The sequence below is a fragment of the Balaenoptera borealis genome (genome assembly GCF_965194805.1).
Source record: "Balaenoptera borealis genome assembly, chromosome: 7".
Classification (NCBI taxonomy): Eukaryota; Metazoa; Chordata; class Mammalia; order Artiodactyla; family Balaenopteridae; genus Balaenoptera; species Balaenoptera borealis.
The window spans coordinates 123,826,924-123,847,773 of NC_138864.1; the positions used below are offsets into that span (position 1 = coordinate 123,826,924).

The 20,850-nt window shown below is 45.7% G+C and overlaps 1 protein-coding gene and 1 pseudogene across 3 annotated transcripts; one reads left to right on the plus strand and one right to left on the minus strand.

Moving 5' to 3' along the window:
* Nucleotides 1–2,637: 2,637 nt before the first annotated feature.
* On the minus strand, nt 2,638–3,430 carry LOC309631879 (GTPase IMAP family member 7 pseudogene; annotated as a pseudogene). The gene has a single exon. The product of its transcript is annotated as a GTPase IMAP family member 7 pseudogene (transcript).
* An 8,179-nt stretch (nt 3,431–11,609) lies between these two features.
* On the plus strand, nt 11,610–19,136 carry LOC309632038 (GTPase IMAP family member 6-like). Of its 2 annotated transcripts, XM_082399095.1 has the most exons (3): nt 11,610–12,338; nt 14,401–14,488; nt 16,855–19,136. In XM_082399095.1, the coding sequence occupies exons 1-3, from the start codon at nt 12,177–12,179 to the stop codon at nt 17,598–17,600; spliced, it is 996 nt and encodes a 331-aa protein (XP_082255221.1). In that variant the 5' UTR covers nt 11,610–12,176; the 3' UTR covers nt 17,601–19,136. The 2 variants fall into 2 exon arrangements, with proteins under 2 accessions (XP_082255221.1, XP_082255222.1); XM_082399096.1 differs by having other exon boundaries at nt 12,247–14,488; nt 15,197–19,136.
* The last annotated feature ends 1,714 nt before the right edge of the window (nt 19,137–20,850 follow it).

A 20,850-nucleotide genomic window follows, 5' to 3' on the forward strand; every position in this document is an offset into this window, starting at 1 on the left:
TGTGTTCAGCTCTGTGCAGTGGTGTTTATAAGAGAAGACCTCAGTCTAGGGGGGTGGATGAGTCTCATGTACAGGACATAAACACAGGATAAAATAAAGCGGCGATACACGTAAGGACCCAGAATGCATGCAACAGAACTCAAGGGCTAGGGGAGGAGAACAGCAGGAAGCGGCCTGTATTACAGGGGACGGGCGGGCGAGGTGAAAAGGCAGCTGATAGTTCTTCAGGGAGCAGGGCCCTGCTCGCGGCTCTGAGAATCTCAGACTTGAATCCCCCTTCCTTTCCTTTCTGCACATCACCCTGCCCTGGCCCTGCAGGAGGGGCTGAAGGGAAAGCACCTCAGTTAGAACAGCTGTGAAGTTCAAGTCAGTGTTGTGTGAATAAACCAGGGCCTCCACCCCTTCCCACACTGCGTATGTCCTTGAACTACATTTAGGTCTTCTTCCAATTTATAAACGTCTCACTGAAATTTTAAAGATACATCTGAATTCAGGGAATTCATGTTTTATCAGAAATCAGAGCAGAGTAGTTTGTAATTCCCCTAATGAATGAAACTATATTGAGAACTGAATAACAACGAAAAAATAAAAACTTTTGGATTAAGCTACAGCAGTATTTAGAGGGAAATTCATAATCTTACATATGTATACTTGAAAATAAAAAGCAAAAAAATTAAAAAGGAGAGCAGAGTAAAACCAAAGAACAGAGAAGAAAGGAGATAAGAAAGAAAGGAACAGAAATTATTGAGATATAAAAGAGCACAAATGAGCATATCAAAATTTAAAAACTAAAGCTGATTCTTTGGAATGACTAATAAAGTTCTGCTAATACGGATCAAAATCAAAAAGAGAGTGAACACAATAAAAATACTAAGCATTAAAGAAAAGAATGTAACTATATATTCAAAGGAGATTTTAAAAATTTTAAGAGAATTCAATGAATAAATTTATGCCAATAAATTTGAAAATATAGATGAATGGATAATAAAAAAACATAAATAAATAAACTATAGAATTTCAGGTAACAAAGAAAACAATGGCATTATTAATCCCATGGGAAGAAATACTTTCTTGCTATTTCCCAAACTGTATCCTTTAAATATTTGATTCCTTTAAAATGTTTTAGGAATATAGACCTCCTCTAAACAAGACCAATGTGTTAAGAAACATACCAGAGACTATGCATCCATATTCAACAATTACTTTATTTTAACAAAGTTTTGTTTTGTTTTGTCAGATTATTACCAACACTCAAATCTGTCCCCTTTGAGCTAAGGCATGCGATCTAACCCTCTTTCCCCTTCTCACAATACATCTGGAACTCTTCCGGTAGCACGCACCTTAGAGTGAGGGATGCCAAAAGAGAAGCAGTCTGTTTATTTTATGGCTACCTCTTACAGCTTTACCATTGACCCTAATCACCAGACTGGGGCATTTTTGAAACCTAAAATTCATTCCCAGGTCAAGCTGTGATCCCAGAAAGCAGTCAAAAGTTTTGCTGCAGACACACCACAGGCTTGGCATGACAAGACTCCTACACAGGTATATTTTACTGGTCAGACCTGAGAGCCCCTGATGCCTGTGGCTGGACCTTTGGTTGGAGGTGGCAGCTGCTCAGATCGGACCAGGCAGAGAGGGATCCAGGAGCCAAATTCCCTCATCTAGTTCTCTAGCTCCCACAGATCCTCTGCTGCCCGCCCCACTGGTGGGGCCTGAGAGAGAGACAGAGAACAATGGAGTCCACTGATGTGGTCCCCGGCAGGGCCAAAGAAGGACCGAAAAGGGAAGAGAGTGGATCTGCAGGGGGAACTGGAACGTTTCTGACACAGAGCTCTTTGAATTTATAGGCAGGAGAATTTTAAGTTGGCACCTAGAAAAGGAAAGCGGAGAAAAATAAGAGACTTGGGCAATTGTTTTTTGAAATGGGCCTTTGGAATGATTGTTTATTGGAGGATATTACAAATGTTATTATTTGTCTCTTTGTTCATTTGTTGAATGAACAATATACTGAAATAGATCAAAGGATCTATAGTAAAAAGTAAGTTTCCTCCCACCCTGATCCCCAGAATCTGAAGTTCCTTTCCCCAGTGGCAAGTGCAGTGGCCAGTATTTAAAGACATATTTTGTATATATGCATACACAAACATACATCTTGTACTAGTTATCCACTGCTGTGTAACAAATTACCCCAAAACTTAGTGGCTTGAAACAACAAACATTTATCAACTCATGTCTCAGAAACCAGAGAACAATGCTGCTGGGGTAACTGGATAATTTACTGACAGTTACAAAATGCTCACAAGGGGCCCGTGTAATGTGCTTCACAGGTAGTGTCAACACTCAATACGGGATGCATTTTGGCCTTCAAATTCCTTCCATTTGAGTCTTAAAACCATGGCCAGTGAACAAGGGCTCAAACTTAGCAATTTTGTAATTTCTTAAATTTGTTGGTGTTTGTGGGGAGGGGCAGGCATGGAGAGTGGTCGGGAGTGAGCTGGAGAGATGCTTCACTAACCATAGTAAATTGTGAAAAAAATAGTTACTTCCTGAACAAATGAAATACTTTTAAAAGCAAATTCATATCTCCATCACGTTTATGGCTAAAAATATTGTTTTGGGCCTCCTCCCTAACATTTCTTAGTTTTCTTCGTATGCCATCTTCAGTAATTTACTTTTTCTCTCTTTCTCCTGCGTACGCTTCTTGCATGCCCGAGCACACTTCTCTTCCACTTCTTGGATTTCTATTTCTAACTGATCAGCGTAGATTTTCTTCAAGACTTCCTCCCGCCTTCTCAGCCTTTCCTCCGTGTCCTTGTATATGGCGTCGGAAAAGTAAGCCCCCTGGTTGTTCTGCACCATCTTCTCTATCAGCTCCACCAGCTCCCGCACCTGAGCTTCCTTCTCAGCCTGGTCTGAACTCCTGTTACTGAAGGCGCAGCAGCGGTCTCCACACTCCTTGAGGATGCTTCGCAGGTTTACATCCGCACCCCGCACAAAGTCGCTTAGGCTGTGGTCCTCCAGCTCCTCTTTGCGAGTGAACAAGATGATCATGTGCTTCATGGCTGCTTCCCCAGACACAGCCTTGATCAACACCACGGTTTTCTGCTCTTCCTCCGTGTAGCAGCCCAGCTGCATGACCATGACGCTTGCGTGAGGGCCGGGGCAGGAGGCGAGGACACAGCAGCTGATTTCCTTGCACATGGTGCTCAGGCTCTCTTCGTTGTCAAAGAGCCCTGGGGTGTCAACACTGAGAAGGTCTCTCCCCTCCCATTTCCGGGATGCTTTCTGACAAGTTTTGGTAACAGCTTTGGCAGAAATCCTAGAGTCGAACAATTTTTCCCCCGAAGATGGTGTTTGCCGTCGCACTTTTCCCACTTCCAGTCTTCCTGACAAGCAGGACCCTCAGAGCGTTGTCCTGGGATTGTGCCATGTCCACATCAGAGGCTGTGTCCACATCAGCTGTGTCCACATCAGAGGCTGTGGAGTGTAGGCAACCCAGCTATGGTTCACAAAGGAACGAAAAAATGTATTTAGTAGAGTTGAAACCATTCCCAACCCTTCCTTATTTCTTACTCTCCTGTATATATAAATCATTCCAAGTTTTCTAAGTCAGGGGAAGTTGTATTTTACGTAGGATACTCTCCCTGATATCTTCTACTTACTATTCTAGTTCCCATTACATCCCCCTCTTGTGTTGCTGTGATGAAACCAGCGTTTGCCATGTTAAAATCTGGGTTGTTTTTAAACTGCTTTTCTCCATTTAACAAAATAATATACAGTTTGTTGTAGAACAGGTCCAAGTTTGTTTAAGATCGAATCTGAGGAATCCCGGTGGAAGCAGTTAGCAACTTATCCTATGCAAGAATGCTCATTAAAAAGCACTAACAGGGACTTCCCTGGTTGTCCAGTTGTTAAAAATCCACCTTCCAATGCAGGGGACACGGGTTCGATCCCTGGTCTGGGAACTAAGATCCCACATGCCGAGGGGCAACTAAGCCTGCGTGCCACAACTACTGATCACATGTGCTCTCCACAACTAGAGAGAAGCCCGCACGCCGCAGCGAAGATCCCTCGTGCCACAACGAAGGCCTGACGCAGCCAAAAATAAAACAAATAAATAAATAAATATTAAAAAAAAAAAAGCACTAACAATCTGGACACAAACAGAAAGAAAGTGTGGATGGAGGAGCCAGCAAAACAGTCCCACTACAGGGACTCTCAACACAGAAGGAAAACAACCGTTTGGTGAGACATGTGAAAACTGTCCTGAAATTTGTGTATGCCACACAGAGCTAAATTAATCTGATTTTCTTACACTGCACAGAGAAAGGAAGATAAATTTGATGTTCTTATTCTAAAAATACTCTAATATTTAGAAGCAATAATGGGTCCCTTATGATCTATAGTAACATAAAGTGTTTCAAGTGGGTTGATGGTTATCTGGCTTGATATTTTAGATGATAATCCTGCATCGGCTGAGAAAATAGATTGGCTAATGTCTAAATTTTAAATTACGTACATCTATTGTAGGTAAATAGAGCTTATAAATATTGACTCCATTAGAGACATAAAGTTGAAGTAGACCAGTGATCATGGAAGAACGGACAGAGAAAGCAGTCGAAGTGCTCCCCACAAAACATCATCAGTCCCAGATGGCTTCACAGGAGAATTCTATTAAACCTGCAGCGATCAGAGAATCCCAATTTTACTTAAATTATCCCAGAATATAGGGAAATAAGGTAAACCTTCAAATTCTTTCTAAGAAGTAAATGTAACTTTGAGCTTCAAATCTGACAAAGATTCTACCAAAAAACTACAGATGAATCACATTTATGAATATCAATACAAAATCCTAATAAAATATTAGCAAAAACAGAATCTGAAGCATTTTAAAAAGGGTTACAGTATAACCAAGTGGGATTTACTCTAGAAAACTAGAGAGAGGGGGGATGTTCATTAAGAGGAAAATTATTAACACAACTCATCAATAGCCATTCTCAGTAAAAACATTCTGTAAAATATGAATTGACACATATTTTCTTATCTATTTCTCTACTCATCCTGAAAGCCAGCAACTTACTTAATGGGGAAATACTTTCTCACTAAAACTAATACCATCTTCAACTCACTTTCCCGTGGTATTTGAGAAATCAGTCAATGCAAAGAGAAGAAAAAGTAATTACAGGAATGAGAATTAGAAAAAGAACAACAGGGAAGGCCAGATAGTACACAATATTGTAAAGCCCCTTAGAGTATTGGTGCATGAATAGAAAGACCAGTGGGAAAATCAGAAAATCTAGAGAAACACTCATTTGCATAAGAAAATTTAGTGTATAATAAAGGCAACATCCCATATCAGGGGAGAGCAGATGGACATTATAATGAGAAGTATTGAAATAACTGAATAATCATTTGAAAAAGTGTTAAAATTGGATTCAGTCCTCATACCAACCCAGGAAGTATTCCAAATGCATCAGATATTTGTTAAAATATTAAACTATGAACTATTACAAGACAACAGACAAATTCTTTCAAAACCTGAGAGTGAGGAAAACTTTTCTAAATTGAACTCAAAATACAGATGCATATCTGCTCTGTAAACACGTTCATAGCAATCAGTTTTTTTCAATGATCAATGTAATAATAAAATATTCTAAACAGATCAGTATAAAGCATTTTGCCTCTGCTCATATTTATCAGCTAGAAATAATCAACTAAGGCAAATTAAATCATTATCAAAAATGATAAGATTTGTACCTGCATATCCAATATATCGAGCGCAACTTAGAATTATTTTTAATGTATTGCATTAAAAGGGAGTAATAAGGTCTTAGGACTCCAAGTACAGGTTACTTTGTAACAATTTTCTCTTTTCACTTCAAGCTTTGTCACTGGACTAATATAGTTGGTTCCTTATTATGTTTACTCAGCGATTTCACAATTACCAGGAAAATAAGTTAATTCTTTGTAGTTTAAAACAACAACAACAACAAAATACATCCAGATTCCAGTTACATGTCAGGAGCTTGGAAGTCACTACTCCATCCTAAGAATAAGTGAAAAGCTGAACAGACTGAAAAAGCAACTCTTCTTAAATCTTTAAGAGATCCCTTTGAGGACACAGGGCAAACTGCTGCCCCCAAGACTGGAGAACAGACAGGCAAATGCAGGGAGTCCTGGCTTTGCAGAGCAGAGACTCGCCACGGGCAGCAGTGCTGGGCAGGGAGCCCTGCTGTGATTGACGGATTGCTCGATGGTCAGCGTGGAGTTAAAGCTCCAGGGGGACCCAGTCATGGGGGGCGTCTCCACACTTTTGTGAGTTTCACTTCTAATTGCTCCACCAGGTTCTCACAGTAAATATCGGGAAGAAAAATCCCCTGTTGCTTCCTGCAGGGGGAGGGGCAAAGGAACCCTTTTGAAATAGGGCAGAGCATCTTGTTCTTCTCAACAAGGCTTGCCCTCAGGGGAAACCAGTTAACCAGAGCTAACCTGCAGGGGTTTTATCAGAGCCTACCTAACCTGGAGGAAGAAAAATCTACAACTACAGTCAGCGCTAAGCCTCTCATGTAGGAAAAGGGAAATACCCACCTCCAGACCACTGGAACCCTACTGTCCCACCCAAGTGGGGAGAAAAAAACTGAAAAACACTGGTGAGGTTCACAGTCCAGAGGCAAAGGCTCACTAGAACTGAGATACAATCATAGGACTATAGAATACTTCTCCTCCCCCAGCCCATCACCCCATTACTAAAGGCTTCTTTACAGCAGTTCTTGTTCATGTCCAGCTAACAAGAAAAATTACAAGGCGTACTAAAGAGCAAAACACATAATTTGAAGAGACAGAGCAAGCATCAGAAGCAGACATGGTAGGTGTTGACTGAACAAAAATGCACAACCTAAAAGTTGAGAATTCTGTTTCGTTTGAGGACTTACTGAGAACTATAGCTGGGGAGACAGCCTCTCAGATAGTTCTGAGGAACTGTTCCAAAGAGGTAGTGGAGGAGCCAGGAGATACAGGAGTTTTTGTTGAAAACAGAACAAAACAAAACAAATATGTAGTCAAACATCAAAAGGTTACTGCTAGTCACACAAAAAACAGACTTCTCAAGTTAATGATGTAGTGCTATTCTATGTCTGGGAAGATGCAAGAGTCTGGGCTCAGTGAAACCATTCCTTTGATATGCATCTTAGCTATCTAGGGCCAGTATCCTGCTTTCCTCTATTCTGAATTCCCCTCAGGGCCCACTGTCCGGGGGGCTGCAATGCTGATGGCTTGATGGTGGGCAACATTCATGTTTATTTAAATGGCAGGCAAGATTGTCTTGTCCACACAGGAATCTTGGTATTATTAAACCAGGAATTTAAAACAACTAAGATAAGATAAAAAAACAAAAACAAAAAAACAACTAAGATGAATATGCACGGACTCTAATGTAAGAACAGATAGATGAGCCATGTAAGCAGAGACATGGAAATCCTAAGAAAGAACCAAAAGTAAATGCTTGAGATCAAGAGCGATGTACCCGAAATGAAGAATGCCTGTGATGGGCTAATTAGACCAACCAGATTATAGTCTTCAGGACCAGTTTCTACTCAAAGAAACCAGGGATTCTTGGAGAAATGACTGGTTCAAAGTCTGAGGCAGGAAAGGCATGAAATGACCTGGGATCATCTTATAGGACCTTTTTTTTTTTTTTCATCCTGATTCAAACAAACTAAACTGTAAATAAATTATGAGATAATCCTTGAAATCTAAACTCTAATGAGAGGATATTTGATAAAATTAAAGATTTATAGTACCTTTGATACTGTCGTTATGTTTTTTAAAAATCATCTTTCTGTTTTAGGTATGCATACTAAAATATTTACAGGTAAAATGATACAATGTCTAGTATTGCTTCAAAATAATCCAGGGTTGGGATGGGAAGTAGGTTGGGATATACAGGAAACATGAATGGTCAGGAGTTGATATTTGTCAAAGCTTGGTGATGGATATATGGGTGTTTATTATACTATTCTTCTGTAAATGTCTGAAATATTCTATAGCAAAAGGTTTAAGATGTATGTATGCCTTTGCAACCACTACTGAGTATATACTATATTCCAGACACTCTGATATGCATGTTTCATAGGAATATTTACTCCTTATAAATACTCTAGGGTGAAGGTAGTATTATTATTCTAATGTTATAGGTAAGGAAACTGTGGTTCAAAAGTACTGAGAAACTTGCCCAAGGTCATGGTGCTAAAAGGTACTGGGCTGAACAAGGATTTGAGTCACAGGCTGTCTGACTACCACGCTCACTCTTAACCACTGCACACTACGGCCTCTTCTTGTTCCTTCTCGGACCCATCATTCTACACTTTACATCCGGTCAGAGGCGGATCAGGGGAAAATAGTCCACACTCTTTCCCAAATGGTGACCTGTTAGCAAGCCTGTCATTAGGGAAGGCAAGGAGGAGGGTTCACATTTCACAGATCGTTTTTCTCTCTCTTCCATCTTGGGAAGCCAAAGGTGGGAGTCATAGTCAGGGGGAAAAAAATACATTTAAAAATGTTTCTCCAGTGGTTCTTGGAAGACCTAGAGGACCTCCAGGTGAAAGAAAGGCTGCGAAGTGAAAAAGGCATGTGCTTCAGAAAAGAACCAACTTACACTGTGAGTCCAGACCCACCACTTCTAGAAAATTCCTTCAGCTCCCTGAGGTTCAGTTCCCTCTGCTATTAAAAGGGACAATAAAACCAATCTTGCACGGTTGCCATGAGGCTTTCGTAGGATAGAAATCTCTATAAAGATCTCTTACGTTGCCTAGAGCATGGCAGCCACTCAATAAAAAGGTAGTGCTACAAAGTGCATTGAAATATAGGAAAACCCGGGAAAGAAACATAACTGAGTGACTGAGAGACACATTGCAACTTAGAGATTCAGCTGGATTTACAGGTTATATTCTTTCTTCCGAGTAGCTAATCCTCTCCCTATAGCACCCCCTCCTGCACCCCATACCTGGCACCTGGAGGGACACAGCCTCCTTCTTGTGAAGCGTGGGATGAATCCAGATGAGAATTCAGTGGGCAAGGTTCTAATCTTTCCTTGTCCACCTCTACGAGCCTTGGAGAGCCACCAGTTCTCTGGAATTTGAATCTTTTGGAGAGTCACCAGTACTCTGGAATTTGATTCTTTTTCAGTGAGTAGAGGGAGTTAGAGTAGATTTAATGGAATGGTCTTTAAATTGCCTTCCAGGTCTGAAGGTCTACCTTGGGGACACTAACTACCTATTAAAGGAAAACGACACGTTTCCAGGTAAAACTATCACAACGGCAACCGACTAAAAAGTGCACTATTTTTTTTTTAACTTTTTATTTTATATTGGAGTATAGCCAATTAACAATGTTGTGATAGTTTCAGGTGCACAGTAAAGGGACTCAGCCATCTATATACATGTATCCATTCTCCCCCAAACTTCCCTCCCATCCAGGCTGCCACAGAACATTGAGCAGAGTTCCCTGTGGTATACAGTAGGTCCTTGTTGGTTATCCATTTTAAATACAGCAGTGTGGACATGTTGATCCCAAACTCCCTGAATATCCCTTCCCCCCACCCTTCCCCCCGGTAACCATAAGTTTGTTCTCTAAGTCTGTGAGTCTGAGAGAGTGCACTATTAAGACAAGGTCAGCCCCTCCTAACAACATTGTAAGTGTGCAATACATTACCCATCCCCCAGCCTCTGGCAACCACCATTCTACTCACTGAGTCTATGACTTTGACTATTTTGTATATACATGGAATCATACAGTATTTGTCTTTCTGTGACTGGCTCACTCCACTTAGCGTAATGTCCTCACATTTCGTCCATATTGTCTCATATGGCATATGATTTCCCCCTTTTCTAAGACTGAATAATATTCCACTGTACATAGATACCACATGTTTTTACGCACTCATCTGTTGATGGACGTTCAGGTTGTTTCCACGTCCTGGCTATTGGGAAGAGTGCTGCAATAAACATGGAAGTGCTAATATTGCTTCAAGATCCTGATTTCAACTTTTTGGATCAATGCCCAGAAGTAGAATTGCTGGATCATATAGTATGACAAATTGACAAATTATAATTATATGTATTGAAGGTATACAAGTTGATGATTTGATATATACATTGTGAAACAGTCACCACAATCAAACTAATTAACATATCCACCACCTCACGTAGTTACCATATTCCTTTCTTTCTCTCTTTTTTGCGTTGAGGGCATTTACACTGTTTCCAGTTTTTGCTATTCTATGTATCCTGCTATAAATATTGTAGACATTACCTTTTGTTGGCACACACACACATTACTGTTGGATATGCACCTTGGGGTAGAATGGTGAAGGCTGACTACGTGTATGTGATATTCAGGTTTCTGAGATACTCCACAGAGTTTTCCAAAGTGGTTCTACTAATATACATTTTCACTAAACGTGGGAGATTTCTGTTTGCTTCATACCCTCAGAAGTTTCTCAAAGTTTTCTTTATTAGATTTTTTTACACAATTTTAAAGTTTATTCTCAGGCTTTTTATTTTGTTGTTGTTGTTTTAAAAGTCATAAGTTATACCTAATTGGCTATTGTTTGTATGTTAGACAGTTTTTATGGTTTTTATTTAATTTTGCATCCATCAATTTACTAAATTCTCCTATTGTTTATAGTAGTTTATCAGTTTATTCTCTTGATTCTTCCCACATATATAATCATAGCATCTACAAATAATGATAATTTCACATCCACCTTTACATTTTTTATACATACAGCTACTTTGTCTCTTATGGTTTCAGTATATATACTAGAAAAAAGTTTAAAATAGTGTTAGTGAACATTTTAATCCTCCAAACCACCATTAAACCTCCAAAATCTTTATCAAAATCTTTTTGTCAATAGAATACACTCCCTGAGAAAGCTTTTGGTTCCAGCTCTTTACAGTAGTTCCAGGAAAGAAAGGTGGGAATGAAGTATTCAAGTAACTAGAAAAAGTTCTTCACGGCCAGAGCATAGAAGGAAAGAAAGATCCTGTGATAAAATGAAGTGGGAAAGGTGGGAAGGGACCATACTTGGCTTGAATCACCTAAAGGGGGAGAAGAGGAGGAAAAGCTTAAAAAAAAAAATTGTGATGCTCACAGCCCAGGAACACAGACCCACTGTAAGAGTGAGATTCAATCCCAACATGATGCTTCCCCTCCTTCACTCCCTACCCCACATCAGCAGGACTCCAGTATGAAAACAGTGAATGAAAGCTGAGAGAACAGCAAGGCACAAGCTCTATTTAGGAAGGGGTTTTAGGGAAACCCACAGACAATGGGGGAGACAAAACAAGGGCACTAGAGGAAACTGAGGCCTCTAGCGCCTACCGCTACAACAAACATTAAACACAGCTCGTAGCCAGATCAACATCAAATCTCACACCATAGGCCTATTCACCTCAGTTCCTAATATCTGACATATCATGTCTGGCTTTCAACAACATTACAGCGCGTGCTGAAAGGCAGGAGAAAACACACAAAGCAAACATTAGAACCAGACTCAGATGTGACACAGATTTTGGAATTTTCAGACACAGAATGTGTGTGTGTGTGTGTGTGTGTGTGTGTGTGTGTGTGTGTGTACACACACGCGTGTAGAGAGACTTATTATAAAGAATTGGCTCGTGTGGCTCCTGTGGGCCACGGGATTATGGAGCTGATGAGTCCCAAGATGTAGGGTCAGCAAGCTGGAGGCCCTGGACAGCCAGTGAAGGGCTGAAGGAGGAGCCTGGGGGAGGAAGAGAGACAGTGAATATCTGTCATGACCCGGAAGGCAGAAGATGTCTGCAGGAAGTGGGGAATTCTCAGAAAAGGGAGGAAATCAGTAAAAAATCATTCCCCCGGCGCAACATTTTCTGAGAGATCTGCTGCTTTGCTTTAGGCCTCTGGGTTCTAGCTGTGCTAGTTCAGAATAAAAATAATAACAATACGCGTGTTCTTGTTTTTCCTGTGGCTGTTATCACGGCTGCAGAGGAAGTGCAGCGGCAGAGCTTTCTGAGTCGGGAGGGCCGGCCTTGTTGTTCCTACCACTTCCTCTTCCCTCAGCTCACAGCTCACGGCTGCGCTTTCAAGGGCAGTTCTTGAGCTGAGCTTTCAGATCACATTTTGCTGAAAAGCTATAAGCTATGTTCTCTATCTATTCATATGCCTGGGACACTTTCTTTTACCTTCTCCATTCAGCCTGCAATGTGGCAGCTCTAAAAGGGGAAACAAAGCATTCACGAGTGCCTGCGACCCCGGGAGACACAGGACACGGCCATTCCTTCTGCCCAGGGGGCAGCGGGGCAGTAAGTCCGAGTGTGTGGGCACTGTCTGTGTGTGATGTGTATTTGTGTTTGTGTGTGTGTCATATTTGAGAGTGTGTAGTGGGGATGGTGTGGGTAGTGTGTGTGTGTGTGTGTATGTGTGTGTTGTGTATGTCTCTTTGGGTGTAGGTGAGTGTATGCGGGTTTTCTGTGTGTGTTATGTGTGTGTGTGTGTGTTGTAGGTATGTTTACACATTTCTGAGTATATGTTTGTGAGTATCTCATGTTCATGTTTGTGTATGTATGTGCTTGTGTGCTGTGTTTGTGAATATATATGTTCATGTGTGTTGTGGAGGTATGTGTGTGCTATGTTTGTGTGTGTTCGTACTTTTGTGAGTGTAGGTGTGTAAGTAGTGTGTGTGTGTGTGTGTGCACGCGTGTCTGAGGTACAACAAGAGGAGCCGGGGCTAAGAAGTCAGGAGGACCTGGAACCCTTTGTGCTCTGCCTGGAACTCACTGCTTGCTCCTGGGCAAGACGCTTCTGTGAGTTTCACTGTTTTCCTGAGAAACCTCACAAAGGTGACGTATCTGCTCCGTGTTGGAGACAAACCCTGTGGCACGTGGCACACGTGTGATGCCCTGTCGGGCAGGATGTAGGCTGAGGCGGCCAGGGGCCGGGCAGACGCGCTGTCTGGGCGCGAGGGTGGAGCGCAGGGTCTGCCTCACCCACCTGCCCTGGTCCCGGCCCGGCCTGTATCTTCTTCTCACCACCCTTCTCTCTAGAGGAGGAAGGAGGTTTCCTGGGTGAGGTGCTGCCTCCGTCTCCACCGATGATGTAAGGGCACCAAGGACAAAGAGATTGAGGGATCTCCACTTTGCAAAGCCGGGGCCCCTTGAGAGGTAGAAGCCTGCGTCCTCACGAGAACGCGGCTGAACAGGCCTGGGCGAACATGCTCACCTGGCCTGCTCACTCTCCCCGGAAGGTCACCAAACCTCCGGGGCTGGGTCCGCTCTCAGCTGGTACGTTAGAGCTGACATCACTGAACCCCCAGTCCTGCGGCCACAGCCCCGCAGTTCCCCGGCCAGCCCCTGGGATCTGGCGAGGACTGAGGTGGTGGGCCAGGTGAGCAGAGAGCCTTAGCCCCCCGGGGATGCTGTGGTGACGGGAAAGCTGTGCCTATGGACGCTCCCCCGGGGCTACCATCCCCTTCAACTCAGAGCCTCCATCTGGAGAGTGCCATCTGACTGTGATTGTCTCTGAGTGTCCTACACATTCCAGAAAAAGTCATGGGGCCACACGGTTCCCTCCCCATCCCACAGAAGAGTACCAAGCAGATACAACACGATGGGCTCCTGAAACAGGGAACCGTGTTGGTCTGCAGGGCGGCACGGATGGAAGGCAGGGTACGCTGCTCTCTCCTCAGGATGACGGGAGTTCCCGGGTGGGTGACACGGCCCTCCTTCGCAAAGAGGACTAGGAATCGCTCTACAGAAGGTCAAAAAATGTGTTGGAATCTTCTACAGGGAAGAGGTGTCACGAACATGTAGTTGTGGCCCAGCATTCACACCTCCAGGGACGCTGAGGCCCAGGCAGTGCGACCACCTAGCTGCGGGCCTGGGGAGGAGCGCCGAGGCCCCCGGGCCCCCAGCAGGCCCGGGACGGGGCCCCACGTGGAGAGGGAGCCTGTCCGAGTCCGCCGTCCTCCTCACCGCCCAGCTCTTGGCCTCTGCGGCCCTTGCTGCCACGCTCTCCCCACAGATCATTCTGGCCCCAAGAGCCCCTCACCAGCCCCTCCAGCAACTGCCTGCTCACGTCCCCCGGGCACGCTGGCCACTGCTCGCAGGGCAGTATCTGTCAGGATGCATCCCTGACCCTTTCTCTCCATCACAGAATCACCCCAAAATGGAGACCACAGTGCAGGGGGAGAAAGGAGGAAACAGGGGCCCTAAAGGATGTAGAGGGTGTCTTAGACTCCCCCCCAACTCCTTCTCTCCCCCCCAAACCAATGCAAACAACTTCCTTTCGGCAAGAGAAAGGCAAAAGTCAGGTGCCTCTTAAAACTCGGTGGAAAAATCAGTAAGACATATGATTATTTTTTTCTAGTCGGGGGAAGAAGAATACGATGAACTCATTTTCCCGGAGAATCGCGAGGAAGGCCTGTCTCAGGATCCTACACAAGATGGGTCAGGAGGTAAAACATCTTTCCAGCAGACCTAAACTTGAGAGAGACATGGTCGGGGGACCTGTGAGGTGCAGGGGGTACGCTGGGAGAGGCAGCAGGAGTTCCGCCTGTCAGAGATTTGCCCACCCGGCGGCCATCGAAGGGCGTTTGGGTTGGGCCTCTCTTCAACCTGGCCAGATAGGAGGGAAAGGTCCCTGATGGGCGCAGTGGGCCGAAGGGGTGAGGGACAGCACCAACTGCCCCTTCACTGAGTCTCAGGAAGGATGTGCTGAGTGGGTGTGAAAAATGACTCGCCCCAGGCCTCCGTGTGGGCATCTTGCTGGCTCAAGTGTGAGAGCTCTCAGGGTCACAAGGGCCGCAGAGTACTAGTGAACAAGCAGGATGCACTCAGGTGCCCCCAGGACCGGGTTCCGTCTTCCCAAGGGGCTCCCTCCCCACAAAAGCTGTTGCATCAGGGTCAGGGGCTTAAATTTCATGGGCTCAACTTCGCCATCTAGCCTGAGGAAACAGAATTTAGGAATATAGGAATGTGGGAAATCCATCCACTTTCCTGGCCAGAAGAATTGATTTGTGATTCATCATGCATTTCAACACGACTGATGTTTTTTACTTTATGAACTTCAGTGACCTGAGCCATTGAGAGAAAGCCATATTAATAAGCTGCATAGGAAAATTACAATACAAGTGCCGACACCTGATTTCCCCCTCTTTTTGCAGCAATCGAGATTAAGCATTACTTTAAAAATCTGGCTTTAAAGTCGAATGGCGTGGGCGCCTCCAGGCTTGCCCAGACGGGAGACCCTTGTCTCCCTCCAGCTTTGCATTGGAGGGTGGAGATGAACACTGCACCTTCCCTGCTTCTGTGAAACTCCCACCCATCCACTCAAATTCCTTTCAAGCCACCTGAGGGAAGCTGGAGGGTGCCAATATCATCCAGTCAGAACTGGTCAGTGGGTCAGCCAGCCAAGGGAGAAAGGCAGCAGAAACGCGTTGCTGGAGATTTGGAAGAAGGCGGTGCCAATCCTACTTTCAGGAGGCCGGAGCTCTGTCACTGAGACACATCGATGTCTTCAATGTGGAGCAGACTTGGAAACCGGCTGGGGTTTGGCTCTTCTCTATGTGCTCTGGCTCCTGGGACCGGCAAGGCCAGGAGAAGGGAGTTCCCTTCCTGCCCTCCAGCTCCGGTCATTTCTAAAAAATCTGGACATTGGGTTTCCAAGTATTAGATTGGCATGACGCAGCTTCTCTCAGCTGATGGCTCTGACGTTCTGCTGGGGGAGAATGTCCAGGCCCAGCTCCAAGGACGTAGCTTAAGATTGTGACCCCAGTGTGCAGCTGCGCTGTGGAGCTGGGGGTCGGGCTGTAAAGAACCCACCCTCACAACACTCCTCGCTGGGAAAACTAAAGGTAATGTGACGTGGTCGATCCCGTCAGGGAGAGGACCGACACAGAGGCTGTGTGCTTTCAATTTCACCACTCTTCCTGAGAAGGGTCTCCAATCAGAGGTACTCGAGGAAGCTCAGGGTCCCAATTCATGACGGGATGATTCCCACATAGGTGACCCTGAGAAGAAGTTTCAAAACCTAAACATAAAATGTAGCTTTCTACCATATGATCCAGCAATTCCACTTCTGGGAATATAGCCCAAAGAACTGAAACAGATAGTGAACATATGTGCGCTAAGGTTCATAGCAGCATTATTCACAATAGCAAAAAGGTGGAAACAACCCCAACGTCTATATATATATATATATCTATATATCTATCTATATATATATATATATATGAATAAACACAATGTGGTCTACACCTACAGTGGAATATTATTCAGCCTTAAAAAGGAGGGAAATTCTGACACAGGCTACAACGTCGATGAACCTCGAAAACATTATGTGAAGTGAAATAAGCCAGACGCAATAGGGCAAATATTGCCTGATTCCACTTACATGAGGTCCCTAGAATAGTCAAACCCATAGAGACAGAAAGAATAGTGGTTATCAGGCGTTAGGGGGAGGGAGGAACGGGGCGTTAGCGTTTAGCGGGGACAGGTTTCAGTTTGGGAAGATGGAAAATTCTTGAGCTGCACAGTGGTGATGATTGCACAACCATATGAAGGTACTTAATGTTACACCTAAAAATGGTTAAAATGGTAAATTTCCTGTTATGTATATTGTACCATAATTTTTTTCTAAAAGTTACAAAAAGAGAGAGGGAAGGAAAGAACGCGAGCCTAGGGCACGTCTCAGATGCTGACGCCGGTCTTTCCTTCTCCTACCCCCCCCCCCCCCCCCTCCACCGGACATTCTGCCCCTGGTGAGCCTGAAGCGGGTGATGGGCTCTAACCCCGGCCCCCCACCTTCTCTGGATGCTTCCAGGGCTGCGGGAGGATGAAGGGACCCCGCAGAGGCTGAGGCTCATCCTGGTGGGAAAACCCGGAAGCGGGAAAAGCGCAACAGGAAACAGCATCCTGGGCCGGAGAGTGTTCGAGTCCAAGGTCAGCGCTAGGCCCGTGACCAAGGCCTTCCAGCGGGGGCGCCGAGCGTGGGCGGGGAAGGAGCTCGAGGTCATCGACACCCCCGGCCTCCTGTCCCCGGGGGCGGCGCCGCCAGGGCGCGCTCGGGGCGGCTGCGAAGCCATCGCCTTCTCGTCGCCGGGGCCGCACGCGGTGCTCCTGGTGACGCCGCTGGGCCGCTTCACCGAGGAGGATCGGGAGGCGGTCGGGCGCCTCCAGGAGCTCTTCGGGGCCGCCATCCTGGCCCGCACCATCCTGGTGTTCACGCGCAAGGAGGAGCTGGACGGCGGCTCGCTGGAGGAGTACCTGCGAGACACCGACAACCGGGAGCTCGCCAAGCTGGACGTGCTCTGCGAGCGGCGACACTGCGGCTTCAACAACAAGGCGCAGGGGCCGGAGCAGGAGGCGCAGCTGCAGGAGCTCATGCGACACATCGAAGGCGTCCTGTGGGAGCACGAAGGCCGTTACTACAGCCGCCAGGCTTACCGCCCCCCCCAGCGGCACGTTCTGCGCCAGCGAGGGCGGGAGGGCCGGGGCCCCCAGGGCCAGGGAGGGGCTCAGCGAGGAGCCGAGCCGGCAGGGACTACGGCGCATCCGGAGGGAATCTGAGCGCACTCACGGACAGCGCCTGGAGAGGCCGCCCGCGGACACGCGCTGCATTGCACGCAGCCCCGGCCGCTTCCTGCCGGCCTCCCTCGGCCCCGGAGTCTGGCTTCCAGCCCCTCACTGGCTCTCTCCGTCCCACAGCTCACCGCCCCTCCCAGTGTCCAGGGCAGGGTCTGGGGCGGCGAGCGGTGCGCGGGCTCCTGAGTTGCCAGGTCCTTCATCACGCCTTCCAGAACCCGCGGGCCCTCCCTCCTCCGTGCCCCTCCCTCCCCACGTCTCCTTGGCGTTCCGAGTGTGCAGGAGAACACCGATAGCAGCACAGCTTCCTGCGGGCAGGCCCGAGCCTCATGCGTCCGCGTAACTCCCACAGCATCCTGGCCGCTGGAGTCGCCGCTTAAACGTCGACGTAGCAGATCAGTGTGGGATGTCGACCAGGTGCCTCTGCATCTCTTGGGCTGTGTCCTTGCCCGCTAAGGGGGCAGGCACGATGACTTTTGAGGCCCTGCGCCGTGTGGGGCAGGGCAGGCACTGGGCTGGGGAGGAGAAAGCCAAGTAGAAGCGGGAGGGGGAGAAGGCACAGCCCTTTTAGTCACTCTTGAAAGAGGCCACCCAATCCAGCCAAGGAGCCCCGTGGGAACCTCTTGGTGGGATGATGGGCAGAGCGGGGCAGGGGTATCCAGGGGGCAGGTCTGGTCAGGAAATGGAGCCTAGACCTGGCTGCAGGACGTGGAGGCCCCCGGAGGTGCCGAGCGGGCCTGGGCAGAGAGGAGCACTTCCCTGAGGCAGACTCGGACTAGGGAGGTCACACACCTGTTGCTGCCCCTCGTGATGCCTGCCGTCCGGCCGTAGAGAACAGAGGCGATGTTCAGCCCCGCCTCTGCTTCACCTGCAGCTGCTTCCCTTCTCCCTTGAGAGTGGGGAGAAAGTGTGGGTGGGGTGTGTCTTGGTGTGTAGGTGGGTCCCCAGCAAGGTATTCTGGTGCATAGAATGGGGGGAGGCAGAGAAGAAAGGGAAGCTGCAAAGAAAGGAAGCAGGTGAATGATGTAAAACGTCCTCGGGAGCAGCCTGCCGGGCTGATGGGGAGAGCCCTGCAACACGCGGCTGTCATCTTCTCCAGGCGCAGCGGACTCCTAAGAAAGCTTAAGCATTTCTTTTGCTAAAAGATTCAGACAAGTGTCTCGAGGCAGAACAGAGACTTATTTTGGTGTATGCTTAAGATAGCCTTTGTGCCAGACCATTTATTAAGTAGGTGATCCGTGTCCCGCTGAACTGGAACGCAACATTTATCATATGTTAATTTTTCATATTCCCTAAGATCTCTGTCAGGATTTTCGATTCTGTTCTTGTCTTCTGACTTTTCTACTCCTACGTGAATAAAACATGGATTTGATTAGAGTGGCTTTGATTATAATGTGACATCGATTTCCTCCCCAGTCTCCATTTTTGTATTTCCTTTGTTATTTTCAGGCATTTATTCTTCTGTGTGAAAGTTAAAATCGCTTTGTTTAATTTTCATAAAAGAATCTTGTTGGGATTCCAGTTGGAATTGTCTTACATTTATGTATTAAATTTGGGAGGATTGGAAGTAAGATAAGTCAGAGAAAGACAAGTATTGTGTAATATATATCACTTATATGTGGAATCTAAAATGTCAAACCTGTTTAAAGAAAGAGTAGAACGGTGGTTACCAGGAGGTAGGGGCACAGGGGATAAGACTGGTGGTATTTAAGGGTACAAACGTGTAACAAGCACTAAATAAGCCATAGAGATCTAAGGTCCAGTATATAGAATGTAGACAGTAACATTGTACTCTAAGTATGTGATGTGATGAATATTGTTACAACAGCAGCCATACTACGATATATAAATGTACCAAAGTAACACCCTGCACACCTTAAATTTACACAATGTTAAAAGAAAATCTTTAAGTTACATTAAAAACCTAAAACAAAAAAATTGGGAGAATTGGTAAATGCCTACAGGATAAGTGAATTAAGGCCATCTTGTTTCTAAGTGAATAGACTCATGACTTCAGAGCTATTGAAGTCAAAGCTAAAATCATTTGCATTTCCTTTAGGAGAAGAAGATATATTTCTTTAATTTAGGTACTTTTGTTTGAACTCTGCTGGCTTGATTGATTTCATAATGGAAAATACAAGCACTTGACCAAATGAAACCCATCCAGTGACTCTAAATGGCGCGTCACTCAAAACATGTCATTCATTAAAAATTCTAAAGGAATTGTTTAAAATTATATCGAATACGGGGTTTTCTCTCCTTTATTACTAAAAATCAGGGAAAATACCTCCCACGACTTTTCAGAAGGAGGGATAGATGTTGCTTCATGCCATCACTCCCTCAGCATCAGAGAACGGGGAAGGCATGTGTCGGTATGTTCTGGAAACTCCATGGTCTGTGTACCAATAGGAAAGAAGTGGTGTGGGTGAGGGAGGGGGCAGGGGGAGCAGAGAGGGTTGTCTTGGCCAAGGCTGTGAAAATAGTGAACTTTGGAATTCATTATTCTCAAAAAATATCTCTACACTGGAGCAAAGCATGAATAACACTGATCTGGAGAATCCGAAGTGCCCAGTGAGCGCATGGGCTGCTTCCTCCTTGGGGGGTCAAAGCAGCAGCTAAAAATCCCAGGGAAGGTTTCCAGCTCCCAATCCTCCCGTAATGACATTCATACACTATGTAGAAAATTCAAAATAATGAGAATTTCTAAACAACTGTTAGAAGATACTGAGAAGTGACCAAAGACAGGGAGACACTATAAGGAACTTGACACTTATCATAAGGGGCCATGCAGCTACCACTTTTATGTGGCTTTCCCCCGAGAGCACTTTCCCATCCTGCTGACCCAGGGATATCGCTCAAGCAGAAATTCACAGTGACCTGAGAGGAAGAGGATTGAGTTTGGGGGCAGCCAGAGAGGGTAGAAATTGATGGAGAACTCCCCAAAGGAGCCACACAGGGGGTTGGGTGGGAACATTAGAAATTCTTCATATAAACTCCCTTCAAATCTTTGCCTGACCCATGAACGGTAGTCTCTAAAGGGTCCAGGGGAAACTTTTTGGAAGGCTGAAAGAGCTAGTTAGTGATTTCAGCAGTTGCCCTCAACAGCAAAGACAAAATTTGAGATTCCGGTCCACCAAGTATTCCACTGAAATACCAACGGGAGTAAAATCACATCAGGACTAAGGGACTTGCCCTAAAAGAGCAAAATTGGAATAGCCCCTTGCTAATGACGTCG